Raw genomic sequence first — 27,845 nt, 5'->3', positions numbered from 1 at the left:
GGGTGTGCACATATGCTCAAATATTTGGCGGCTATGCTGGGCACAATAGAAACCTCTATGGCGAGTTGGATTTAACATTTTTAGAATTTTACAAAAAAAATTTCTGATAAATATTTAATAATATACTTTCGGTTTTGGTCTGGTTTGACCCTTGGACCTAAACCTGTTTGACCAACCGCTCCACCCTCAAATGCAAGACCTATGGTCTCAGTTCGGTCTGGTCAAACCCGGTCCGCGGTCCTAAGTGTCCAACCCTAATAGGCCTAGTGGCGTCGGATGACATTGCGTCGTCCGTTCTCTTGTTCGCGTCATCCGTCTTCTAATTCAGTTTAGGCAAGTCCACTAAGGAAAATGAGAGTTGGTGGGGAATCTTCGGCGTTGAAAGTGGGTCTGCGAGCGAGGAACGCTTCCAAAAATCAGACGAAGCATCTCCGAATCTAGTTCGATCGCATCAGCACGAAGTTCCCATCGAGAAATCTCATCGAGGATACAGCTCGGAGTTTCTTGTCGGTCTTGCGCGCGCTTCTCTTCGGCGAGAACGAAGAGCCTTCGACGGTGTTCGTCCGCGAAATCTTCCTTTGTCGTATTTTTCCATAGAACGTTGTAAATCTGAAGGTCTGATCCCCCCTGACCTGACTGAGTCGACGAGAAGAATGGCGGCCTTCATGAAGCTGGACGATTCCCCGATGTTCCGGCATCAGGTGCGCGCTTTTCTGCCATTTGTTTCACTGCGACCCGCCCATTTGGCAACTTTTCCATTTTCGTCTTTAGAGGTGTTTACATCCGTTCCCAGAAAGTCTGAACAAGATACTGTGACTTCACAACCGGAGTCCTTATTTGGTTGTCTTTGGGCGTTGATGAGTTTATTGCCAATTATTGCCTCCTGCTCTATTTTTTTGGAACTGATCTGCACGACAACTTATACACCTGACGTTGGCTTCTCTGAGCTGTTCATTATCTCGGGAGTTAATAGTTTTACCAAAGATGATTTGCTTACCATTTTTTTTATTAATCAGCTGTCGAATAATTAGCCCGAATTCTATGTTTGCTCATTTCCTGGATTGATATCGACCTTGGAACTGAGATTTGAAAGGGAGAGTTATGTCTTTTGTCCTGCCCGCACTCTTCCAACAGACGATTTCTACTCGCTCCGAGGCTATAACGTGGATCGATTTCCATGTTTAATCTAGAAGTAGAGGATGGATGAATGAAAATCCTGAGTTCCTTACATCTAATCGCATTCAGGAAAAGGTGGGGCTTGAATTATAAGCGTGAGAATACGAAAATGGCTTTTTAGTTACTTAGTCTGGTGAGGCTTTAAACTATATAAATAGGTCAGGGAGAAGAGTTCTCCAATTGGAGTGTCAGGCGAGAGCAAATTCTAATCGGAGTGTCAAGCGCGTGGGTTTATGGACCTTTACTGATAGTAGAACCCTTCAAAGTGATCAATATTTTTTATCTTCCATATGTCTTGAATCCGATCCTTCCTTATTTAGATCTTCCTCAAGTGTCATCCTCTTATATCTCCTCCTCTCGCATTCATAACCCCTTAAAATCCAAGATTCATCAAAGATTGTAACAGCTGGTCCCTTTTATGTGTGGCCTCTTTTTATGTGAATATCATAACGGTTGGTGTCTTTTACACGGTCAATTGTAAGTTTTTGGGAAGGACTGCAACCAATGTGTGGCTCAGGTCTGTCTACATGTTAAGAAAAAGATGGGAATCGGAGCAATTATACCATGAAATATTTCAACGAGAAGTTTTATTCTTCTGAAATAAATTCAAGAAGAACCCATGTTGTAGGTATACTCATGTCTTCTCTCGAAACATTGATAATATATAAAAGGGGATATGATAACGGTCTTTATCAGCTTAGTTTTAAAAGGGGATCTTCTCTGTTCCGTTATAATTTACTAAATGAATTGATCTCCTTTTACGGTATCTCTTTTGCAGCTATTCTCTTTGGAACATGCAACAGATGAACTGAAAGAACGATGCCAAAGACTTCATAAAGGATGTAAGAAATTTGTGTGAGTAATCTACTCTTCTCTGGCTTCCTTTAAGTTCACTCGTACGTTTAATTCTTACCTTATAATTGGGACTCATACAGAGGCAGTTCACTTCCAAATGACTATTTTTAATGAATTTAATGATGTGGCTTTAGCGTGTGATCTATTCAATGAAATGCTGTTCTTCTTCACCATGGGTTTGGGCGTGAAATTTTGCATTTATGTTTTCTTTGATGCCATCTTTCTGAAGACACGTTAAATGGGTCTATTATGATTAAGCTTGAGGGAAGATACTTAAGAGTTAGCAGGAAATACAGGAAATAAAGGAAATATACCGACCAGTTCGACAATTCACTCTGATGACCACCCCTATAGAGCTGCCATGGCCAGGACCCCACAAATCTCCAAACCAGACTCTCAGGGACCCCGTCCCCAATGCCCTAGCTCCCTTTCAAACCTCTGCTCTCTCATATGAGCTCCCCTTGACACGTAACAGTACCTCACGTGTACTCCTTTCATAGTGCCTGCAAGGTGTCCAAAGTTTTGTATGATGAGGTTTATGTGATGGCCGCCTCAATGAGTCAGCGTGTCCTTTTGCTTTTTGTAAATGATCCTTTATTTTGAAGTTAGGTATTGTATGTCGCCATTGCTAGAAGATAATGCGCTTCACTTGTCCTGTTGCTAAATATGTTTTCACGTCCTCTTTCTATCTCACATATGTCCTTCTCAAAACTTTTGAAGTCATAGTTTAAAAAATAAATAAATTTGATGTCATGTGCCATATTTTGTCAAGTTATAAGACTCTGTAGAGTCTTTTAGTCAGTATGCTCTGACTGAAGGTCTCTGCTGCAAAGCCGGCGAACAGGATAGTTTTAGAGTACCACTTTGAAACTTGAGGCTGATTAAGCTTTACAACGCATCTTATGCCCATTGTAGGGCATCGCTTGAAGGAGCATGCGAAGGGGACATCTCTTTTGCCAATTCCTTGGAAGCTTTTGGAGCTGGTCATGACGATCCCATGAGTGTGGCCATTGGAGGTTGCAAAATTTTTCTTATTTCTCTTATTTTGGCTAAATGTTGCCTATGTTGGGTCTTAGATTTTACCCCGTAAAAACATTGTTTACTTAATGACCCAAAATCACATTTTCATTCTCACTATACTTATTCGTTGGATGCACCCACATTTCCTCATTCGACAAATGAAATTTACTCAACGTTGATTATTGTAGGTCCAGTCATGTCCAAATTTACGACTGCATTCAGGGAACTTAGTTCCCACAAGGAACTTCTTCGTTCCCAAGTAAGTCTGTACAAAATCATTTTTCTCTGCAACTTCTCTCGTATAGTTTATGATTTTCGTTGAGAAGTGTCTTGGGTCCGTCATTGTTTTCTGTCTATGGCCTGTTATGGGGTCTCATTATTTGTACCCGGTTCCGTACCCTTTTATATAAAGGATACACCGGTCCAGAATCGTTCAGATTTAATCCCATGAGTGTGAAACAGAGTCTTTCTTTCATGTTTCTCTGTGTCTCCACCTGTCATCTAGGGTTTAGATCCAGGTGAGGCTGCCCGTTCAACCCCCATCGTTTCGTATATCCACTTTGAAAATTTTCTTCAATCTGTTAGTCTATATATTTGTCATGCTGTGATGTTACTAAATTATTACTTTGGAAACTCAGGGTTAGGGTCCAGGGCTTGGATATTTTTTGATCAAGATACTTTCATGAAGACTTTTTTTTTGATGGGGATGCGTCTTGTTTCTCATTCTAGTTACTGTCGGGCAGATTTACTCGCATTAAAAAATAGCATTCGGGTAGACAAATCATTTGAATTCCTACTAGCCTCGTTGTTTCCACCAAATTCTATACGTATAAGGCCTCATATTCTGAAGGGCCTTGTTTTTCTCGTTTCCTGCATAGTAGTCGTTGACTCTAGTTATTACTGAGAGATGCTCTCAGAAAATAGCTCGTTATCATTCTATTGATTGTAAATACAATTTTATCTAGGTCATATTTCAGAAAATAACAATTTTATCTAGGTCGCAAAGTATCGTATAGTTCAGTTGAATGCTCTCAGGAGTGCCCCTGGCAAAGTATCATGAATGGAAGCCTCTGCTTCAGTGCAGAAGCCTCTGCCAGTGCAAACAAGGGTCCTTAAGTATCTGGACCTTGTTTATATTAAAATTCTAAACCATAGTAAGTTACATAATCCATAAAAGTCCTCATCCTGAGTCTATACTTCGTTAATGTCATTTTCTAAGAGGAGCATAAAATAGCATACATGTGAACATTTGATCTTCCTTCTCCGCTTAGATGTAGGAAAAGAAGCTAAGATTCTTTTAGAACTTTATAATTCCGTTATTTTTCAAATTCTAACTCCAGAGGATGAAAGAAAACAACTGTCGATTAGAAACTTATTCTAGTCAAGGCTCTCAATTCTGTGCCATTTTACTAATCACATTTGTCGTCTGGAATATACCAATTGAACCTTTCTTTTCGTCATTGAATTTCGTCGAGCATTTTAAATAAATTATGCCTCTATAGTTTTTGGATTCTGTAGTCATGTTATTTTAACTTCATGGGAGCTGCATTTTTGGTTTGCGGGATCGCACTAGATCTTATTGAATCAAATGTATCTTATACAAAGCTCATATGAAAAATGATGGCTGCCGTAACAATGTTGTTTGCCAGTATGTGAGGCATTTATAAACACTTATTCCCATTTGGGCCATTAAAAATAAAAGGAACAGCTATGGGCCACTTATACAGTGTGGCCCATTTGCAACACTTCTGAGAAATAAACAAATGAGCTTTGTTATGATCAACACCCCCTGCAAGTTGGGTATGGATGTTAATCATGTTCAACTTGCTGGCAAAGTGTTGAAATTATGGACTGGGTAGTTCTTGGTGAAGATATCTCATGTTGGCTCTGCTGATACTGCAAACGCAGGTTCCATGATCCCACATCTGTTTTCTCCATGATGAAGCGTCTACTGATTTCAATATTTTTGGTTCTATCGTGTTGAACCCGATCCTGTGAGATTTCTATGGCAAACTGATTATCACAATACAGTCTGATACTCTTCTGGGAATAACATTTAATTTCCCTGTGCCATCAATCTAAACTTGGGTGCTGCACTAGACTGGGGTTCAACCTTCTGTTTCTTTCTCATCCATGTGACGAGACTCCCTCACATTAAAGCACAGTAACCCGAAGTCGATCTTTTATCCAGCATCATCAGCATCTGGGTAGATTTCTGCTGTCACGCCTTTAATTTTTTGACAATTGTTTACCCTGTCCAATAGCACCTTAAAGATAGGTCAGAACATGATATGTCACATGTTGATGTATCTCATGTGGGTTAGAATATGATCCCTACCAACCCTAAGGATGGCTCCGTGTCTTCTCCTTTGTCAATGTTTTCAGCATGCTTTGAGGATATTCTTCCTATCTCCTTCAAGAGAACAATTATACACTTGTGCTGTGACAGTGCTATTTCTTCATGCAGAGATGCCAATTTTATTCCCAGAAAGTACTCCAACTTCCCCAAAAGGTCATAGATTCCATTCAAGCTTTGCTGCCAAGGCCATAATTATCTTTACTGTGTAAAACTTGGGAACTGGAGCAAAAGTCTTGAAAGAATCAATTCCAGGGTTTAGCCCTTGGCTAGCCTGGCTTTACATTTCTCCAAGGTTTCATCTGCTTTATATTTCAGGGTATACACCCCTCGACATCCTACAAGTTTCTTGCCTGGTGGCAGTCCATTGATTCCCACATCTGATTCCAATTCTTTGGAACAGATATACTGGAAAAAAATTCACAAAAAACTGTATATTGGGGCCCTAATTTTTCATATGAAATATAGTTTGCGAGAGGATAGCTGCCACCAGTTCAACAACTTCTCACTTTCTTGCATATAGCAATGTGCCATCCCAAATCATCTTCAACCTGGGAATCAACTTGATTATCTTCATATTTTGTTTAGACAAATTTTCTTCTTCAATTTGCAGCTCTTCTTCATTGTGACTTCATTGTGATTTCCACCTCCCTTTTGTCGATCAGTACTTGGTTAATGTGCTCTCTCTCTTTCTGGGCTGTTCCTCAACTGCAAATTCTGTCCAGAAGTCTCCTTCTGATGGTACATATTTCATTGTTTCTAGCTGTCTATCACTGGGAAGCATAAGAATTTGAAGATTCGACCACTGACTCAGTCTGATCTGCTACTTCTCTTTCCTCTTTCTGATAGACAATGTCGTACTCATTGAAGGTTCACATCAGCTGATCTCTTAAGTCCAGTTTCATTTCAATTTGAATCAGAACACAATATTGATACTTCCCTTAAGAGGGACATATCACAATGCGATGTATCTGACCTGTTTTATTCGAAAAAAAAATTCTGACCTGTTTTATTCACGCTGGGAACTTTTAACATGCGTTTCTGGGGTCATCAGGCAAAACAAAAACTAGTGTTTAAGCTCTTCTGTCCCTAAAACTTATTGTGAAAGGCTAGCAAGTGGCCTCTAAACTGGAACTTCTGACCAGAACAAATAAGCTCAACCACCTCTACGAGGTTTTGTCTTACAATCTTGAACTTTGGGTTTATTCTGAAGATATATTCTATCCATCATCTGCTCAACAGTCTGCACGCTCTCATTCGCCAGAAGGACCTCCTAACTTTGGCTCTTCTTGGGATGATGTTTTCCGTATCCAATGTCAATTCAATGGATTTTGCACAGGAGACAAGGTGTCTGTCAACTTGGGGAATAGTGTTATAATTTTCTTTAAGATATTTCTAACAAAGAACAAGCTTCTAAACCACAGATCCTTAAACATTGTATAAATTTCTTCAGCTCAGCAATAAGAGACTTATTTTTCAAATATTTGCACAACCATCTCTGTTAGCAAGCTCCCTGGCTGGTCGGCTGTTGACCTAGCCGTCAGTCAGAATGAGAGAACTCAAGAAAAACCACACTACATTGACTAGGGTTTCGCTGGTTTAAAAACCAGTGAGATAGAAGAAAACGGTTTTGGCCCATATAGATGTGTTAGCGGGTAAGTGGGCCTCTTATGTCCAGGGTGCATATTTACATATAAAGAGTAAACAGAATAAAAATAAATAGAGAAAGGAAATAGGGCTTCTGCGGACAATCTCTGCGTAACAGTCAGCCTCAGATGCATTTGGCTGCTTTGGGACCTGTCTTTTCTTACTCACTAATATCTAAATCTCGTCCTGTGGAGTGTAGAAAAAGAGTGGTTCGTGATAGCATTACCTTGAGATCATGTGTGAAACATTGGAAATTGCTCCGATTAAACTGCTAGACGACTGTATGCATAGCAAGAAAAAACTCTTTTCTCCTTCCTCTAAAAAGATATGGTTCCAGGGCTCAGCAAAGATTCAAAACTAAAGATTTGTTCTTGTTAGTGTGGACTTCTTCCCTATTATGTACTCTCTCTCCTACTTACTCTCCTAGGGTATAAATACCCTCTATGTACCCCTTTGGGTCCTCATGTCATTATCTTCTTCCTCCTTCAATCTAGGATCTTCTCCTCTCCCTCAACCCTTCTAGGGTTTCACATGGTATCAGAGCCCTTGGGCATCTGAGTATAGGGCTTGACATCACCCTAATCCCGGCGGAACTCCGGTGAACCAAAGCCCTGTTCGAATCTGCAGGAAGGGAAACCCTAACTTCCTGCAGAATCGACCCTGGTTCCACCGACGACCACCGTTTTTGCCGAAGACCGTCTCCCACCGCGGAACCGCCGCCCGAGCCGCCAGATCCGAGCGGACCAGCCGCCCGAGCAGCAGCCCAGCGGACCAGCCGCCCGAGCCGCCAGTTCCGAGCGGACCAGCCGCCCGAGCAGCCAGCCCCGAGCGGACCAGCCGCCCGAGCCGCCAGCCCTGCACGGTCCAGCAGCCCGAGCGGACCAGTCGCTTCGCGCGGACCAGCCGCCCGAGCAGCCGATCCGAGCGGACCAGCCGCCCGAGCTGCTAGCGCGGACCAGCCGCCCGAGCCGCCAGCCCGGCGGACCAGCCGCCCGAGCCGCCAGCCCTGCGGTCCCGCAGCCCGAGCAGCCGATCCGAGCGGACCAGCCGCCCGAGCCGCCAGACCCGAGAGGACCAGCCGCCCGAGCAGCCAGACCTGCACGGTCCAGCAGCCCGAGCAGCCCCGACCGCGGAACTGCCTGAGCAGCCAGCCCCGAGCGGACCCCTGACAGTCAACTGCCTGCCTGATGGCGGACGACAGTGTTGACCCTCCCGTCTCCGGCAATGCCAGCACCACAGTGGCCCCGCTAGTGCCGACGCCTGCTAGTGATTTTTCCGACGCTGATTTTCAGCGGGAACCGCTGTCGCACAAGGTGGTCCATCCTCTCCCGATGGTCCCGGAGTCGACCCTTCTCCGCGGCCCGAACATCCTTAACTGGCGTCGGTACATCGAGACCACCCTCAAGGCGCGCCAATTGTTCAAACACTGCATAGCCGGACCGCTACCGCCGACCCATCCACACTTCGCGGCATGGGAAGCCGAGAAAATTTTATCATGGGCTGGCTGTACATTCACACTCGTGCTCCCGAGTTCCGTGACGAGTTCCCGGACCGGACGACTGTGAAGGGTGTTTGGGGCCAGGCCGCTGCCTACTGTGGCCGTGATGGCGACAACTGGCGCCTGTTTAGCCTTGTCCAGCGCGCCCAAAACCTCCGTCAAGGCCAATTGTCCATTTCGGACTATGCCTTGGCCCACAAGAAGCTGTGGGAGGAAGTTGACTACTACCTGCCAACGGATGACCCGGCTTCCGTGTCCTATCAGAATACACTCCGCATCCGGCTCCTGGGATTCCTAAACGGCCTCAACAAAGAATACGATGACATTCGCCGTCGCCCTCCATCGACGCGAAGGACTCCCGTCAATCGATGATCTCGTCAAGGAACTCCAGGAGGAGGAAAGTCACTTCCAGCTGCAGCAGGCTTCCGTCGAGCCCTCTCCCGACTCGACGGCTCTTCTCACTCGGCCATCGACTTCCTCCTCCACTTCCTCTTCCGCCTCTACTTCCGATCCGCCGGCCTCCGCAGTGGTATGCAACTACTGCAACAAGCCCGGCCACCGCAGTCGTTTCTGCCGGCGTCGCAAGTTAGATAACGAGAAGAAGAAGGCAGCCGACCCGAAGGCCATGGTCGCAGCCACTCCGTCCTCCACGTCACCCATGGATCAGCTTCAGGCTGATGTGGCCCTTCTCCGCGAGCAGCTGGCCGCCATGCAGTCCCAGTCTTCCGCCCATTTTGGCGGTTTCGGTGCGTACTCCTCTCCGGTGTCTGATCAGTGGTACTGTGGTCATACGGCTCTCCACTCACCTCTGGTCTCGGATACAACCTGGGTGCTTGATTCGGGGGCTACCGATCACATGACCCCGTTCAACGACCGGTTTGTATCCTACGAGAGGCATAGTGGGAGTCGTACGGTTCTCACGGCCGGTGGTGGACGTCTCCGCGTGGCTGGTATCGGGGCAGTCTATGTTGACGGCCTCGGTGTTGTCCGCAACGTCCTTCACGTCCCCGACCTGCGAGCCGTCCTCATGTCACCGCAGCGTCTGGTTGATTCAGTTTTTTGTTCGTTTCACCTCCAACCTGACGGCATGTTCCTTTCTGACAAGGGGGGGCCGCTCGCAGTGCTTCTTGGTACCTCGTAGCCTCCGTCCGGTTGACGAGCAGCGCCGTGCACGGCTCCAGTTGGCTCATCAGCGCCTGGGTCATCCTCCGTTTTCCACTTTGAAGCGTTTATTTCCGTCGTTGTGTACTGGACTAGACCTACAGACCGTTGTTTGCGAAGCTTGTCAGTTGGCCAAGCATCGACGATCCACGTTTTCTCCGTCTGTGTCCCACAGCTCGACGCCGTAGTTCCGCGTTCATAGTGATGTTTGGGGACCGGCCCCACAGGCGAGCCTAAAGGGCCATCGCTATTTTTTGATTCTCGTCGATGAGGCGACCCGCTACACGTGGACCTACCTGCTGGCGGCGAAATCTGAGGTTCCTGCCTCCGTCCGTCACTTCTGTGCCGTCGTCCAGACTCAGTTCGGCCGCGGCATTCAGCGATTCCGGTCCGACAACGCCCGCGATTTCGTCAATGCCGATCTCGCCTCCTACTTTGCCGAACGGGGTATTCTTCATGAATCCTCGTGTGTGGCGACCCCGGAGCAGAACGGCATGGCTGAGCGTCGCATTGGCTATGTCACCTCCACGGCCCGGACACTCTTGCTGAACTACCAGGTACCCTGGTCGTATTGGGGTGATGCGGTGTTAACGAGCACGCAACTCGTCAACCGCATTCCCTCCGATATCTTGGGGTTCCACAGTCCCCTTGATCGGATGATTGAGGCCTTCCCCGGCGTGCCTCTTCGGACCGGCCTGCTCCCTCGCGTCTTCGGCTGCACTGCCTATGTGCATGACACGTCTCCTTCCCGCACGAAGCTCGACGCTCGTGCCCTCCGGTGCGTGTTTGTGGGTTATGCCTCCCTTCAAAAAGGCTACCGGTGTTATCACCCACCTTCCCGGAGGGATTTCATCTCGGCAACCGTCACCTTTGCCGAACATGAGTCCTATTTCGGTGACCCCTCATCCCGCCTCCCGTTGGATGAGGCTCTTGCGGCTCCCCACTTAGAGCCGTTTCCTATTGCGGGGCCCACTGCTCCCTTGCCCTCCTCCATTGTTTCTCCCCCACTTGATCGGCCTTCCATTCCAGTGGCTTCTTCTCCTCGTCTGGAGCACTCCTCCACTTCCCCTTACCCCTTCCGGCATCCTTGCCACCCTCGCCTACCCGTTAGCGGTTCCGCCACTACCGCCGACACCTCCCTCCCCGCGGCTCCTCTCCCCCGGTGTGTCGTCATCCACACCTCTTGGGGAGTCGCCCTCTCTCCCTCCTGCGGATTCTTCTCCATTCCCCGAGGAGTCTCCGTCTACACTCGCTTCCGCTCTCCCAGCGGACGATCCTTCCCTGTCTCCTCCCGATGATGACGATCAGTTGGGATGGCCTATCGCCCTTCGGAAGAAGTGCACGCGAGTGCACCCGCACTCCGCTATCCCCTGTCCCACTATATCTCCTTCGACCGGCTGAGTACTTCCTACCGGCTGTTTCTCACTGTCGAGTCGGACCCCATTCCACGCCGCCTAGCCGATGCTATCGCTTCTCCTCATTGGAAAGCGGCGATGGACGAGGAGATGCAGTCCCTGCTCAAGAACCACACTTGGTATGTTGTCCCACTCCCTCCTGGCAAGAGGGCGGTGGGTTGCAAGTGGATTCACACCAAGAAACATCATGCTGATGGCACCCTCGGCGCTACAAGTCGCGTCTCGTGGCCCGAGGGTTCACTCAGTCCTCTGGCGTGGACTACTTGAGACATTCTCACCCGTGGCGAAGATGGACACCGTCCGTCTTATCTTGGCAGTGGCTGCTCACTTCCACTGGGGTATCCGACAGTTCGGCGTGAAGAACGCTTTTCTCCATGGCGACTTGACGGAAGAAGTTTACATGCAGCCACCTCCGGTATGCCCTCGGCCCTCCTGGCACCGTCTGCCGACTGCGGAAGTCTCTTTATGGACTCAAGCAGTCTCCGCGGATGTGGTTCGACGACGTTCTCTTCCGTGATGAAGACCGAGGGCTACACCCAGAGCAACGGCGATGCGTCGCTGTTCTTCCGCCATTCTCCGCGGCGTCTCCATCCTGGCTGTATATGTTGTGATATTCTTATCACCGGCTCCGATTCTGCAGAGGCGACTCGCCTTGGTATTGCTCTGGCCAAGGAGTTCGAGGTTAAGGCCCTTGGGCCTCTCCGCTACTTCCTCGGCCTTGAGGTGGCACGCCCCCCGGGGCATCTTTGTGTCTCAGCAGAAGTACGCCGTTGACTTGCTGGCCCTTGCGGGCATGACGGAGTGTGCGCCAGTGAGTACTCCCATTGACCCAAACGTGAAGTTGGGTGCAGGGGACGACTCGCCTGTGGTGAATTCCTTCCAGTATCAGCAGCTGGTGGGGAAACTCCTCTATTTGACGCACACCAGACCGGATATCAGCCGCGTCAATCTTCTCAGCCAGTTTATGCACTCACCGCGGGAGATCCATCGCCAGGCAGCATATCGGGTACTTGCGTACCTTAAAGGTTGCCCCGGGAAGGGATTGCTCTTCCCACGGAGTACGGATCGGACAGTGAAGGTGTACACCGACGCTGATTTCGCCGGTTCGATTGTGGATTATCGCTCCACGACTGGGTACTGCATTTTTCTGTTTGGCAGTCTTGTCACGTGGAAGAGCAGCAAGCAGGACAAGGTGTCCCGCTCCAGTGCTGAAGCCGAGTACCGGGCACTCGCCGATGGGGCCTCTGAGGGCCAATGGATCTACGGCATTCTCCATGACCTTCGGGTGGAGTACTCCGGCCCGATCCATTTCTACTGCGACAACAAGTCGGCGATTGCGTTGGCCCAGAACCCTGGCCAGCAGGGAAAGATCAAGCACATGGAGCGCAACCGCTACTTCTTCAAGGAGCGGATGGACGAAGGCATCTTCGACCTTGACTTTGTTGCCTCCGCGGATCAAGCCGCGGATGTCCTCACCAAAGGACTGTCCCGGCCCCTGCTTCAACGTGCGGTGTCCAAGCTCGGCATGGACGACATCCATACTTCGCTTGCGGGGGGGTGTTAGTGTGGACTTCTTCCCTATTATGTACTCTCTCTCCTACTTACTCTCCTAGGGTATAAATACCCTCTATGTACCCCTTTGGGTCCTTATGTCATTATCTTCTTCCTCCTTCAATCTAGGATCTTCTCCTCTCCCTCAACCCTTCTAGGGTTTCACAGTTCTCGCTCCATCGTCAGGGGCTGGATAAATCCACACATTTCCACTGTTCAAAAGCATAATATGAAGTACAAATTCAATTGGAAAATGTACTTAGCCTGAAAGGTGACTCCGTGATTGGACTGAGTACCTAGTTAAATAAAAGTTGTAGTTTTTTTTGAAAAGTAAAAGTGGTGGTTTTCAGGTCGTTCGATGAAGTAATCCATTTATTGGAAATAAATTTGTTTATCATCCTCAAATACTTTTGGTTCTTATTCTGCTCTTGTTGAACAGGTTGAGCATATGTTGACTGATCGCTTAATGCAGTTCATAACTGTTGATCTGCAAGATGTGAAGGTAATTATTTTATTTTTCTTTTTTAACATTGAAACGGTATTTCTCTTTGTAGAAATCTTTCATAGAACTGTGTTATTCTTATGGCCTTAATTGATAATAAGAATGATCAATTTGGGGACTGCATTTCTATTACCACACATGCCATTGCAAATGTTGACACGAATGATAATTGTGTTTCTATTTTTATGAGTTTCTACCTTGTTGTGAGAGATCTTCCCAACTATATTCAATGTTGTCAATCGCAAAAACAACCATGTAACACCAGACAAGCTCACAGAAGAATTATGTCCCTTATATTTTGTTAGGGTACTGGGTTAATTTACTTTTGATATAGTTTCACAGCAGATGGCATTTACTCTTTAATGCGTGTGCATATATGCGCCGTAACTCATTCAGTCCTTTGAGCCTGCTCTCTATCTCTCTTGATTCTTCGTGGTATCAGAACTATACACCAGAGCAGGGCACCAAGTAAAACAGATCTTTAACTGGTTCATGTGCGTAGGGCACCAAGTAAAATAATATAAGGAGAATTCGTCGTTCTATCCGTGGCAAAATTGAGGGCTTTATCACTTCACTGTCTTTCTTTTAGATGACACCTGTGATGGATCTGTTATTTTTCCTTTGTATACGGCCCTGTGATGAATCTGTTATTTTTCCTTTGTATACAGCCCTGTTATGTGCCCCATTTTGTGTACCCCATTCTGTATCTCGTTATCTTAGAGATACATGGGCCAGCTTAGATGAGGAATCGTGTTATTTTTGTTCTTTCTATGTGTAACCACCTCTCCACATTTGGCTAGGTTTTGGGAGACGTGTGACTGTCTCCACCACCTATTGCTCTAAAACTATTCACCTTATGTCCGGGTTGAATTGTCATGATAAATTTGTTTATTCTTATTTCCACCATTTATACTAGCAGAAGTATAATAATATGTGTTCTGTCTTTATTAATAGGAATCTCGTCGACGATTCGACAAAGCCCAGCATGTTTACGACCAGGTACGGCTCTATCTTTCTTTGCTCTATCTGTTATGTTTTCTTATTTTTCTGAATTCTAGCGAATATTGTAAATGAACATTTTTTACAGTTCTTGTGCATTCGTGGGCCTTTGACTTGCTTGGAGTGGTGAAATAACGATAAAATTTGAAGAATCTAGCAGCTAACATGTTTGTTTTCATAATACATTACCTAATCTTTCTCATCACTCATTATATCAAGGGCCCAAGTCTTTTGAGGTCACGTTAAAATTGCAAAAATGTTATATGCTGCTTTCATATGAATTCATATGCTGCTTTCATATTTATGCAATCAGTGCTTAGGGTCAGCTTTTGATATCTGTCCTAGGCAAGAGAAAGATTCATGTCCCTTCGACAAGGCACACGAGTTGCTGTCATTTCTGAGCTGGAGGAGGTGGATTCTTTTCCTTGAAATTTTACTGGATACTGATGTTTCTGAAGCCTCTTTTCTTTAATTTTTGTCTCCCTATTCGTAGGATCTGCAAAATTCAAAGTCAGCATTTGAAAGATGCCGGTTCAACTTTGTACGTTATTTTTGTTTCCTGCACATGTATGGTATGGGTAGATATTTTAATTTAATCGTATGGTCAACTTCCTGGGTTTAAGGATTACAGATGAATGCTCTTGCGAATATCGAAGCTAAGAAAAAGTTTGAGTTCCTGGAATCTATTAGTGCGGTCATGGATGCACATATGAGGCATTATAAGCAGGTAATGAATGATGTTTATGAGTACCATTTTTTGCTGTAATCTAACTGCTACTCTCATATTCTAGGGTTATGAGCTGTTGAGCCAGATAGAACCATTTATTCACCAGGTAGGCGACTTTTTTGGGATAGAACCGCTTAAGTTTATAGTGATGATTAGTTGATGTGGCTATTTTCTTGGAGTAGGTTCTCACATATGCGCAACAGTCGAAAGAAATGACGAATATCGAACATGACAAACTCGAGAAGAGGATTCAGGAGTTCAGAACCCAGGCAGCACTGAACAGTATACAATCTTCTGTTGATCCGCATGCTTTGGAGGGTGCAGATGGTATCCATTTTGTTGGCACTAGTGCTTGTAAAGATGTAGAAGCTTTGATGATGCACTCTGCTGAAAGAGGAGAGGTATCTGATAAGACTTACTGTTTTGTGATGTTTGAAACTGTGATAATCGAGGAATTTTTCTTTGCGGATAGGTCATGTATTCGTGGAATATTTCATGGGAAAAGGAAGAAGTTTTTTTTCTTTCCCCCTTGATTATTTTAATTCTTTTTTGAAACGAGAATTTGGCAATGTGCTCCAGGTTCTGACAATTAAGCAAGGTTATCTCTTGAAACGGGCATCAAATCATAGGGGAGAATGGAAGAGGCGATTCTTCGTGCTTGACACAAATGGCACCTTATACTATTACAGAAATAAAAATGGTCAGCATGCGGTATGCTTATTTTCTGCCTTTTGGGCTGTGATTTTTCTATGATATATTAAGCTCTATTCCGGATCAATTTATTCATGTTGCACAGGGAATCTTTTGATGATTAGTTTTGTTATCCTTCCTGTTCCTGGTGCTTCTTCTTGGACCACCTGTTGTTACCTAGTCGCCAACAGGAAGAGGAAACGAATAAAGTACTTCCAGTATTTATATAGCGATACATTGGTTCAGGACTTGGAGGACGGGTTCTGATGGATCCGCTTAAGCTGATCTCGTTAGAGCATTTATGATCGTCAACGAAATACATGCTTTACTAAAGAAATATACCAAGCAAAGCGCCTACTCAAAGTTTTATTTTTTGTTGACATTATTGTCTCCTTTCCTTTTTCTTTTCTTCTTTCTATTATTAGCTCCTTTCTATTATTAGCCCATTAAGGGCCCTTTCTATTATTAGCCCATTAGGGCTCCCTATAAAACCCCTTGTAATCTCTTTGTTTGAGAATCAAGAATTGTTCTTTCTTCTTGTCTTCATGGTATCAGAGCCCTAACTCTAACCCTAATCCGGGTTCCTGGGCTCGACATTCGCCACGATCTCTGGCGTTTCTACATTCGCCACGATCTTGAGCTCCTTCTCCTTCCGGTTGGCTACCTGCTCCTGGCGGCGCAGCTTCTTTCCGGCCACATTTCCGGCTTCCCGCACCGCGCTCCCTCCTCGGCTGTGCTTCTCTCTAGGCAGCGTACGCTTCCCTCTCGACCGCACGCTCTCGTCTCGGTCGCGGCCGCGCTCCCTCGTCGACTCTTCAGCCACACACGCAGCCAATAGCCGCGGGCGTTCCTGCAGCCGTGTGCTCCTCGTGCGACACTTCATTCTGTGATCAAGATGACGGAGCCTGTATCGGTTTCCGGTGTGACGCCAGCATCGACGCCACCCAGTGTGGGTCAAACGTCAAATGCTTCGGAGGCACCTCTTGAGTCGGGGAATTGGTCGGCTTCACCTGGACCGTTTTCTCTGCCTCGGATGCCTCCAGATGGGATGTTCACCGGCTTTAACCTTCTTCAGTGGCAGCAATATGTCCAGATTACTCTCAAGGGACGACTGATGCGTCATTTACTTGAAGAAGGGCCTTCCAAGACAGACTCCAAGTACTATGACTGGCTAGACGTTGAAGGGGTGGTCCATCGATGGCTTTTGGATAGTATTTCACCGAGTATCAAGGGTGAATTTCTGTCTCTTGAGTCTGCCCGGGCCGTGTGGGAAGCGGCCCTTGACAGCCACTCCAAGAAAAATAATATTGCCACACTGTATGAGCTAGTGCATCGGGCCGCCAATCTGCGTCAAGGAGACAGGACGATCATGGAGTACAGCACAGAACTCATTTCTCTGTGGAATGAGATTGATCACTACATGTCTCTGGACCCTCACTCGGTGGATCGCAAGTACACTCTTCAACTTCAGGTTTTTCAGTTCCTTATAGGACTTAACCCGGAATATGAAGCGGTACGGGCTCAGCTTATACACCGGGAGAAAGAGCTTTCCTTCAAGGATGCGCTTCGCAGCGCGAGAATTGAAGAATCTCGCTTTCAGCAGTCCCAGACCCCGCCTTCTGCACTTGTAGCACATCTGCCTTCCTCCACGCTCCTCGGTGACGACCACATCGACTGGAGCAGGAGCTTCGTCTCGTGGTCCATCTACTCGGATTGAGGAATCCTCCAAAGGTGATCCTTCCCTTTTCTGCAATTACTGCAAAAAGCGGGGTCACTCCAAGGAGACGTGCTTTAAGCTTCAACAGAAGCGAACACAACAGAGCAATCTTGCTACGATTGCACCTTTTGTCAACCAAGTACCGATGCCTGGTCAAGTGCCTCTGTCCTATGGTCTTCTTCCAAGTGGAGCGTCTTCGGCGAGTGCTTCTCTTCCCGGCTTTACACCTGAAGAAGTGGAACGTCTTCGGCGATTGCTTGACCCTCCAGTCGTGGGCTCGTGCTCTCTAGCTAACGCGGGTATGTCCACCATTCCTTCTCCTCCTCTTTCACCATCTCCGTCGTCATCATCATCCACTTGGCTTCTTGACTCTGGTGCCACTGCCCACATGACACCCAATCCTAGAGCTTTTGTGACCTATGAACCCGTTTCCGGCTCCTCCAAAGTTAAAACAGCTTCCGGTGATCTTCTCACTGTGGCTGGGATTGGTCGTGTGTCTCTCTCTCCTTCGATGAACCTCACTAAAGTCCTTCATGTTCCACGGCTTGCTCATCATCTTCTTTCTTTATCCCGCCTTGTTCGTGATCTGAACCAAGATCTTACATTCACTCCTAATACCTGTTTTTATCGTGATAAGGTGTCGGGGAGGACGATTTCCATTGCTGAGGAGCATGAGGGTCTCTATCTTGTTCGATCTCCCTTGTCTCCCCTCACTGTTGCTGCCACTGCAGTTCCCCTTTCGGCGTCTCATGTGCGTTTGTGGCTTCTCCATCGACGCCTCGGCCATCCATCCTTTGCTACTCTTTATCGTTTATTTCCAAAACTTTTCCAAGGCCACTCTGTGGACCGCTTTGTTTGTGATGCTTGTCGAATTGCTAAACATCATCGTACTACGTATCCTATTTCTTCTTCCCATTTGACGACTCCTTTTGCTCTCGTTCACACCGACGTGTGGGGACCCTCCCCTGTTCATAGCACGTCCGGTGCTCGGTGGTTATGTATATTCATTGATGACGCTACTCGTTTCACGTGGGCCTATCTCTTGAAAAATAAATCAGAGATCTCCTTGTTATCCCTCAGTTCTCCTCTCTCATTCAAACTCAATTCTGCACTTCTATTCGTCGCTTCCGCTCCGACAATGCCCGAGACTATGTCAATTCCACGTTAAGTACTTTCTTCCAAGAAAAAGGCATCATCCATGAAACCACATGTCCTTACACCCCCCAGCAAAATGGAGTTGCAGAACGAAAATTTCGTCACATTTTTGAAATGGCTCGGAGCCTCTTATTTCACATGCATGTGCCAAAGTATTTTTGGGCTGAAGCTGTCCTAACTGCCATTCATCTTCTCAACCGTCTTCCGTCTCGCGTACTTAACTACTCTACTCCCATTGATTGTCTCCAGCATTCCTTCCCCAACATTTCTCTCCGAACCAACCTTACCCCTCGTGTCTTTGGGTGCGTTTGCTTTGCTCCTAACCACCATCTTGGTCGTGACAAGCTTGATCCTCGGGCCATCCAATGTGTCTTCGTCGGCTATGCTTCTACTCAAAAGGGTTATCGATGTTATCATCCACCCTCTTGTCGATTTATTGTCACCAAGGATGCTACCTTTGATGAATTCACTCCGTATTACCCCTCTTCTTCTCCACCTTCTCCTTCTTTACCACCTCAATCAGATCCCCTTGAATTTCTTATTCTTCCTAACTCATCTCCCTCGTCACCAGTCCCAAGTCCTTCCTTGCCTGTTCCTCCCGAAGAGCCTCCATCTGATATTCCCATGAACACCTTGTCCTCTGATCCTCTGCCTGCACCATTCCCAAATCCACCTGTCCTTACTAAAGATCCATCCTCTGCTTCATCGAACCCTCCTGCAGAGTCCCCATCGGATCCCTCTATCCCACTATGTTGTGCCCCTTTACCTATACGCCGTTGCCCGCCAGAAAAACGCTATGGTATCACTCTTGCTCGTCGCAAGCCTCGTGTTCCTCCTACCCCTGAAGTTCCCTCATCCTCCTCATCCACTCCTCTTGAAAATCCTTCATTATCACTTGTGTCTTGCCCTCATCCTTCTCCATTGTATCCATTAGCCGCATCCATCTCATCTCATCGTCTTTCCCCATCCTACCACGCTCTTCTCACCTCCCTTGACACTATCTCCCTTCCAAAGACGGTGGACGTAGCCCTCTCTCTTCCTCATTGGCGTCGGGCAATGGAGGAGGAGCTACAAGCACTTGCCCTAAATGACACATGGGATCTGGTTCCACTACCGCCGGGCAAGCACTTGGTTGGCAGTCGTTGGGTTTATGCTGTAAAGCACAATTCCGGCTCTATTGAAAGGCACAAGGCACGTGTTGTGGCGCAAGGGTTCACCCAACAGTATGGCATTGATTATCAGGAAACGCGTTTGCCCCTGTGGCCAAGATGAACACTGTCCGGATTCTCTTGGCTCTTGCCGCCGATCGGGGCTGGATATTGCAGCAATATGATGTCAAGAATGCTTTTCTTCATGGTGATTTGACTGAGGAGATCTATATGGCCTTACCTCCTGGATATGCCTCCTTAGTGCCGTCTACTCCGAGTTCAGTTGTTTGTTGCCTGAAGAAAGCGCTGTACGGTTTGAAGCAATCTCCTCGTGCTTGGTTTGGCCGTTTCACCATGGCCATGAAGAACCGGGGATACCGTCAGTGTAATGGAGATCACACGCTTTTCTACCGTCATTCCACGTCCGGGGGAGTGGCTATTCTTCTCGTGTACGTGGATGACATTATCATCACGGGTGATGATACGGAGTCCATTACTCAGCTGGCTATGTATCTGTCGTCGGACTTTGCCATACGTCATCTTGGCCCATTACGATATTTTCTTGGTATTGAGGTGGCTTATTCTTCGAGTGGGATTTTCATCTGTCAGCGGAAATATACAGTGGATCTTCTTTGCGAGCTGGGAAAGGAAGACTCCAAGCCTATTTCGACACCGACTGATGTGAGTCATCGACTTGGTGCGGATGAGAATGAAGATCCGGCTGAGCCTGGACAATATCGAAGACTTGTGGGCAAACTGATCTATCTCACCCGCACCCGTCCCGACATTGCATATACAGTGGGTGTTCTAAGTCAGTTTATGCAGAACCCTCGAATGAGTCATCTTCATGCTGCCCATCGCCTCCTCCGTTTCTTGAAGGGCACCATTGGCCGTGGATTAATGTTTCGTCGTCACAGTGGTCTGCGTCTAGAAGTCTACACTGATGCCGATTATGCAGGATCTGTGGTTGATCGTCGGTCGACCTCTGGGTACTGCACCTTCTTGGGAGGCAATCTTATTACTTGGAGGAGTAAGAAACAGAAAGTGGTCTCTCGATCAAGTGCTGAAGCGGAGTTCCGTGCCCTTGCGCATGGTCTTTGTGAAGCACTTTGGATTACCCAACTGCTTCGTGAACTAAGGTGTCCGGTTTCTTCCCCTGTTCAGCTGTTCTGTGACAACAAATCGGCTATCAGCATTGCTCATGATCCCGTCCAGCATGATCGTACAAAACACATTGAGATCGATCGACATTTCATTAAAGAGAAGCTTGAGTCGGGAAATTTCTGCACGCCATATGTTCCGTCAGCTGAACAGCTTGCAGACATCTTCACCAAAGGGCTTCATGCCCCTCGGTTTGAGGAGCTCTGTTCCAAGCTAGGTGTGGAAAACATCCACGCTCCAGCTTGAGGGGGAGTGTTGACATTATTGTCTCCTTTCCTTTTTCTTTTCTTCTTTCTATTATCAGCTCCTTTCTATTATTAGCCCATTAAGGGCCCTTTCTATTATTAGCCCATTAGGGCTCCCTATAAAACCCCTTGTAATCTCTTTGTTTGAGAATCAAGAATTGTTCTTTCTTCTTGTCTTCATTTTTTATTAATATAAATAATTTTATTAATAAGCTGCTGAAAGTTTTATTATATTTAAAATCGAAAAATACATAATTGAAGCATACTTTGGCAGCTCGAAAAAAAATGTGGATAGCTACGATCAGATAAAAATTTGAAAAGGTTTTGAGATAATTGAAGTATGTTTACTAGAAAATTTGAATTATTTCTGACTTTTTTTGAATGAAATAATTTCTCTGGTTAATAATCTTAATTGAGAGCTGTAAATTTCAGATGTTTCCACTCATACTTTTTTCTTCATTTTAGTCCCAACCTACGAGTGCTCTTGAGATCAGCAGCGGTGTTTTTAGCCGATTTAGACTCTCAAACCAACGGACTTCTTCAGATGAACACTCACTCTCTTGTTCCACGGTTGATATCCGAATGTCCAGTATAAAAATGAATGCCGAACAATCAGACTTGAGGTTCTGTTTCAGAATTATAACCCCAGCAAAGACATACACATTACAGGTAATTCTGATAAATTCTTTCCTTCTTAGTTATGACGACATTTCTTCCTATTTTGGCTCTACACTTGGTATTGTTATTCATTGAAAACTTCATATAATTCTTCTCTGTTGAACAATTTTTGCAGGCAGAGAATGATGCAGATAGAAGTGAATGGATCGATAAAATCACTGCAGTGATTGCTTCACTTCTTAATTCTTCATTTTCGAATCAGGTTTACCATTGGAACAACTATGGCTCTCTGTCTTCTGATAGTGTATGCATCATTATGACATGAAATCCTCATATTTCTGGATAATGGCAGGTATCTTTTGGAGAAAAGGATTCATCTGATACCAATATCAATCCGGTATCACCAAGATTTAATACGTGTGGCTTAATTTCTGAGAGACATCCAACTTCTAGACAGGATTCTGTTCCTGAGATACTTAGGAGCATTCCTGGGAACAATTTCTGTGCAGAGTGTGGTGCACCAGAACCTGAATGGGCGTCAATAAATCTGGGCGTGTTATTATGTATTCAATGCTCTGGTGTCCATCGAAATCTTGGTGTTCATATTTCAAAGGTACATGGAAACAGTTCAAATTGTGGGTCATCTTCCCGCTGTATTTTACTCAATTTTCTCTTTATCTTTTGTAAATTAGATATACGCATTTTGTAAATTCCAATCGTATCTAGGGTATTTTTTTCTTTTTACCTGCTAGGGATATTTTTTCATTTTCCATTCCACTTGTATTTCCCTTTAAATATGGCAGCCCTTCCTTTACGAGGGCAATCAAAAAGTAAATTGGAATAGTATTTGGGTCTCCAGTTCTTGGTGATGTCCACCCTGTCCGTATCCCGCTCCTATGCAACATCTGCTCCATCTCTACTTCACAGTGACGTCCAGTTCCCCCAAGATACCAGACTGAGAGAGAGATGAATGGTTTGGGTTGGACAATGTTGGGTGGCTCCTGTTTGTCCTTATTATTCAACAATTTGACGGACTTTTATCTGCATTGCTGATCATCAAATACGTTTTCTTTTCTCCCGTTTTTTTTGAATGCATTTTCTCCCGTTTAGTATTTACTTTTTTATGATTTGAACTCAGGTTAGATCACTTACGTTGGATGTGAAAGTGTGGGAGCCCACCGTGCTGAACTTGCTTGGTGCCTTGGGAAACACTTTTTGTAATTCATTGTGGGAAGGGCTTCTACATCCTCAACTAGGAGGGTACGAAATGAATGTTAATTCTTTTTATTTCTTCACCTTTGTTTTGTGTTTGAGATGCCTTCAGTTGGTTACGTCCTGAAAAATATATTCCGAATTTGGAAAGGGTTTTTCTTCTGTATTGGTTCATATTGACAGCTCTTCTTGGTGGGCTTCAATGTCAAGCTCTCTGTTAAATGCAAATCAGCAAAACCTTGCTTTAAGAAATTCATGCTCTCAGCCGTCATTAAGTTTGACTGATTGCGATGATTTCTGGTGCATAAAGGAGTTTTCTCGGACTATTCAAAACTTAGTCTATCTATAGTCTTTATATCCAAATTCTTCTGGCATATTTATCTTTTCATTTTTCAAATTTTCAGTGCTTCCACAGACGAGAAGACCATCTCGTCAACATCAATCACGAAGCCTGAACCTCATGATTCTTTCTCAAAGAAAGAAGTTTTCATTCATCTTAAGGTACACTGGTCTCTCGCTAATTTAATTAACAATTTTAAGGCCTGTATTTTTAATTTAATGGTGTGCTTTCATAATGGTGATGCGTCCCCTCTACCTGTCTTTTGGACTACATGTAATAGAGCCATTATTTTTATTTTTTATTAGTCGTGTAAATGTGTCACACATTATAAGTGGGTATACTACTGCCAAGATGATGTGTCACACATTATCTTAAAGGTACTATTGGTCGGGGTATACTACTGCCAAGAAATTGAGGTATGATACTTTGAAGTTCACTCTATTGCGGATTTTGCTGGCTCAGTTGTTGACAGTGGATCAACTACATAATATTGGGCATTTATCGGAATAAGCCTGTAACTTAGAGAAGTAAAAGTGTGATTCAATGTCCCTCTACAGTGCAGAAGCTGAGCGTAAAGCTATACTGAGTGGAATATATGTAGCTTTGTTTATTCAATAAATCTGATACTTGAAGAACTTGGTCTTCACATTCCAAATGAAGTATCTGATATGGTCCTTGACATCTAATACAAGAGGGAGAAAAGAAGAGATATCCATGTGAGATGCAGGCCAAGGATACAGTGGTCAACACCGGTCAGATCAAAGGTCAAACAAGGGCTGACCCTAAGTCTACTGCATAGAAGGACACAGAAGATTGTCATGTGAAGCAGGACGTAATGATCTAAGAATTGAAGGGCTAAGACAGGCCTGCGAAGGAGGCCGGAATACAAAATCATTAAGGAATAAGAGCCCGATAAGAAGATTATACAGAGATAGAAGGGAAAGGAGGTTTAAGGATCTGTTGGCTGGTCTTTCCCTCTGGTTATGGGGCTGCATTCATTCAGTTAAGGAGGATGACAAGAGAACTCAGGATTCCAGGATTTTTACTAGAGGCGAGTTCTTCAACAGGATCAGATCTGCAGCATTGATCAAGCACGGTGATGAACCTCCACCAAATCAGTTCAGGTGCATTCCGTTCTATCGATTGATACCATTTTTGAGATACTGCATATCAGTATCACATTTTATTCGAACAACAATTCTCCTGAATAGACATTTTGTGAAAGATTGAGGCTGGAGTTATCAATCCAGTATTTGTGGGTTCTATGACCGAAACTGGTTATATTTTTACCAAAGGGCCACTAGGATCGCAATTCCAGAAATTGGTAGAAAATTTGGGAATGATCAACATCCATGCCCCACTTGTGGGGAGGTTTGCTTAAAGCGGTTATTCTAATTTCTGTTATTGGCCCTGTTGATTGCCAAAGATTATAGGTAGCATAGATCCTCTATTTTTTAAATAGAATGCTGTACGTGGGAATGTGTCTCGGGCGACTTATCCTCAGAATAAGTCTTGTTAGTAAATGGGATCCGCCTCTCTTTTTTATTGGCTGGTATTTAATCCAGCGTAGGGAAATAAAATAAGTGCTTTTTTGGCTTATTCAAACCCTAGCTGCTGGGATGTCTCCACTGCTTGCAGAGAGAGGAGCGTCGACAGGAGAGGAAGGAGACATCACCCATTGTTTAACATGATTCGTGTAAGGAAATAAATAATCATCTACTTTGTCATAGAAAAATCTAGCTTCAGCACCTGGATGTTGCAAAATTTTGTCTTTTTTACTGTTATCTCACTTGATATGTAGGAAAATAAATTTGTCTAACTTCAAAATTTGTGGATCATGGCTTCATATATTCTCTTGTTCTTGCAATGGATGAACCCAAGTTTCATTTTCTGAGTTAGTATAGATGAAACATATTTATATATTCCAAGGCTTAATTTGGATTTATTTTGCAGTATATGGGTAAAATTTTTGTGGCTGAAGAGCTGGGTGAATTTGCTTCACCTCCCTATCCGGCACACATCTGGGAGGCTGTCAAAAAAGGAGATGTCCATGCTGTTTATTCCTTTCTGATATCGTCGAGTGGAAATGCAAACAGTCTGTATGAAGATTTTAGAGGCCATGATCTCTTTCATCATGCAGAGGGGTCAATGCCAAAAGATAATTATGGCCATTTGGAGAGGAAACATCATGATCCATTACTATGCGGCAAAATAAAGGAGTCTGGTGTTCCTGAAGGGTGCATGCAAGGCTGTTCCCTCCTGCATTTGGCCTGCCATTTTAATGATCTTGTGATGCTAGAACTGCTGCTTCAGTTTGGGGCTGATGTAAATATACAGGATTACCATGGTAGAACGCCTCTCCACCATTGCATCTTTAAGCAAAATCACACAGTTGCAAAGAATCTGCTGAAAAGGTAAGTTAGGGATTTTGTTTGGTATGTTTTTCTCTACATTTGGAATCTTGTAAGTGAAGTGATTTAATAGTTATATTTTTTGTGTCATCTGCAGGGGTTCCAGGCCGTCTACTACAGATGGAGGGGGACAAACTGCCTTGGAAAGAGCAATGGCGTTTGGGCCCATAACTGATGAAGAGCTTTTTGTGTTCCTGGCTGATTGTGAATGAGGGTTGTGATCATTCTTTTATGATTAATATCTTGTAAGTCAGATTGAGCTTCGGGCATATTGCATCTATGAACCCAGAAATGCGTTTTCCCTTATGTCTGAAGGCTTAATCTTAGGTTTAGCAGGGCAGTCCTTGTTCAATGGGTCTAGCTAGGCAGATCCACATTATAGTCTTCCGTGTAAAATGTGAGCGAAAAGAACTTCAGCTTACCCATATTTGTTTCCTGCCATATGAACTCAGCAATTTCCCGCTTGGTTTTTTATCAGCAATGCTAGAAGAGAAATTCCAAGAAATTAGGCACAAGCAGTGAGATTGAATAAACAATATGGGAAGCAATTCAATGTTCCAAGGATATATCTTGAGAGCTGTGACATGCAAACTTCCAGAAATAGAACCATGCAAGAACATTACCAGATTGAACAACAGTGGATTGTCATACCTTCCATATAATGAAAGGCAATATGAGAGGTAAAATGCCTAGAGACAATTGGATTGGACTTCTCTCGAATGCCAATAATGATGGACTGGATTGGATCTCTTCCAAATTGAAAATAATTACATGATTATCTGCCTCCCACTTCTTATTTATAGCATCCCTCTTCTCGCCTTTTTTTGCTTGAAGTCACACGTGCTTTGATTGCCCACCCTTGGTATGTGTGAGGAAATCAACTCAAGAAGATGCATTGAATTCCCTGGTCAGTAGTCTTTGTTACACATCGATGTTAACTATAGTGACATATTAGAGTTTCTCCATTAACCATACCCTAAGTCATTTGGGAGTCTCTTGTAGATGAAATATCATGCGTAAACAATAACTGATGACAATAAATGTTTCATAATCTTTTAGAGCATGAGGTGTAGATTGGCACCCCAAGGACTAGCAATTAAACCTTTCAAGTGGTTTAAATTGAATCCTTACTAATGTACATGCTGATAGAGTTAATATGAACGGCTTGAAGGTACACTCTTCAAGGGGACAAAGTGAGAGTGGAATCTGTTCCTAATTATATGCTTTGATCACCCTTTACTGTATAGTTTGAATCTAATTTGATTTTTACAATTTCCACTGCGAGAATCATTTTTGATTATTTGATGAAACCCACACAATTCTTTTAAAATGAGCTCCAGAGACAAATTCTTATATCAGGATTTATTGGAGGATATATTTTTGAACATTTATGAAGAGCTTATAAATACCAATTATGATATGGACTAGTGTATCTATTTATTCATGACCTATTGGAATGCACCTACACTTACGCATGAATTTCTTATGAAAGTATAATTAATTTGATTTCACAATGTAAGTTCACAATATATTTAAATATACATAGTAGTATTTTAGGTTAATCCCACTTGACACCCTTGAAATATAGTTTCTTATATTTTCTTGAGGTAATTTAAATGCGAGGACATGGCTTGAGTTTCATGAGAATTTATGAAGTTAAATGGAGATAACGAGGATTTCATGCCACAACCTGAAACATAGGAGGAAGCCCAATTTAGAAGAAAAGACCATTCAATGCCCATATCATGGTGGATCAGGTATCCAGACCTTGGTTGAAACAGTTCCGCATGTCGTGTACCTGGACTTGTTCAAATCTGCTATTTATTTTGAGGATCTTGCAGAATGAAGAACGTGGATCTGGGAACCATATATACTTATTGTTTCCCTCCATCCTAGGGCATAGAATCTTAGGAGATCAAGCCAACTATTTAATCATATCAACTCATTTGTTGGAACTAATTCGGATATTGCATTATATACGAACATTTCTTTAGAAGGTTTTGATCATTCTGAATCCATTTCCCAAAAATATACGTCGCTAATGGGGAAAAGTTAACATAAATTTGGATACAATGCCACAGTAAAAATGAAACATCCACAAAAAAAGAGATCCAAATTATTATTTTATGACATATTTTCATGTAAATATAACAATATTTTTATGATCTGTTACATTTTTTATTTGGTATGGTCCTCAGTGAAATAAGAATATATTTTAAAATTATTATTTATAAATTCATC

General features: G+C 44.5%; 1 protein-coding gene and 1 long non-coding RNA gene across 3 annotated transcripts; both read left to right on the top strand.

Annotated features, from left to right (window-relative positions):
* Window positions 1-366: 366 nt before the first annotated feature.
* On the top strand, window positions 367-25,910 carry LOC144717043 (ADP-ribosylation factor GTPase-activating protein AGD4-like). Of its 2 annotated transcripts, none has more exons than XM_078592357.1 (19): window positions 367-701; window positions 1,955-2,018; window positions 2,947-3,047; window positions 3,240-3,310; window positions 13,119-13,181; window positions 14,136-14,180; window positions 14,526-14,591; window positions 14,674-14,721; window positions 14,812-14,907; window positions 14,972-15,013; window positions 15,090-15,308; window positions 15,487-15,618; window positions 21,489-21,692; window positions 21,817-21,903; window positions 21,994-22,254; window positions 22,780-22,901; window positions 23,258-23,354; window positions 25,147-25,607; window positions 25,702-25,910. In XM_078592357.1, coding segments are annotated over exons 2-19 (2,232 nt in total). In that variant the 5' UTR covers window positions 367-701; window positions 1,955-2,016; the 3' UTR covers window positions 25,817-25,910. The 2 variants fall into 2 exon arrangements, with proteins under 2 accessions (XP_078448483.1, XP_078448482.1); XM_078592356.1 differs by having other exon boundaries at window positions 1,955-2,031.
* Window positions 17,260-18,227, top strand: LOC144717044 (uncharacterized). Its single transcript, XR_013585041.1, has 2 exons — window positions 17,260-17,613; window positions 17,952-18,227. It is a non-coding gene; the product is annotated as an uncharacterized LOC144717044 (long non-coding RNA).
* Window positions 25,911-27,845: the final 1,935 nt, after the last annotated feature.

This window comes from Wolffia australiana, chromosome 2 (genome assembly GCF_029677425.1).
Source record: "Wolffia australiana isolate 7733 chromosome 2, ASM2967742v1".
In the NCBI taxonomy this organism is placed as follows: domain Eukaryota; kingdom Viridiplantae; phylum Streptophyta; class Magnoliopsida; order Alismatales; family Araceae; genus Wolffia; species Wolffia australiana.
This window is presented reverse-complemented; position numbering and strand designations above follow the sequence as displayed.

Excerpts from the sequence above, each read along its gene's own strand:
- LOC144717043 (XM_078592356.1), top strand. The coding sequence starts at position 654 with ATGGCGGCCTTCATGAAGCTGGACGATTCCCCGATGTTCCGGCATCAG. Across the intron at positions 2,032-2,946 it reads AAAGGATGTAAGAAATTTGT|GGCATCGCTTGAAGGAGCAT; the intron begins GTGAGTAATCTA and ends TGCCCATTGTAG. Across the intron at positions 21,693-21,816 it reads CAAAGACATACACATTACAG|GCAGAGAATGATGCAGATAG; the intron begins GTAATTCTGATA and ends CAATTTTTGCAG.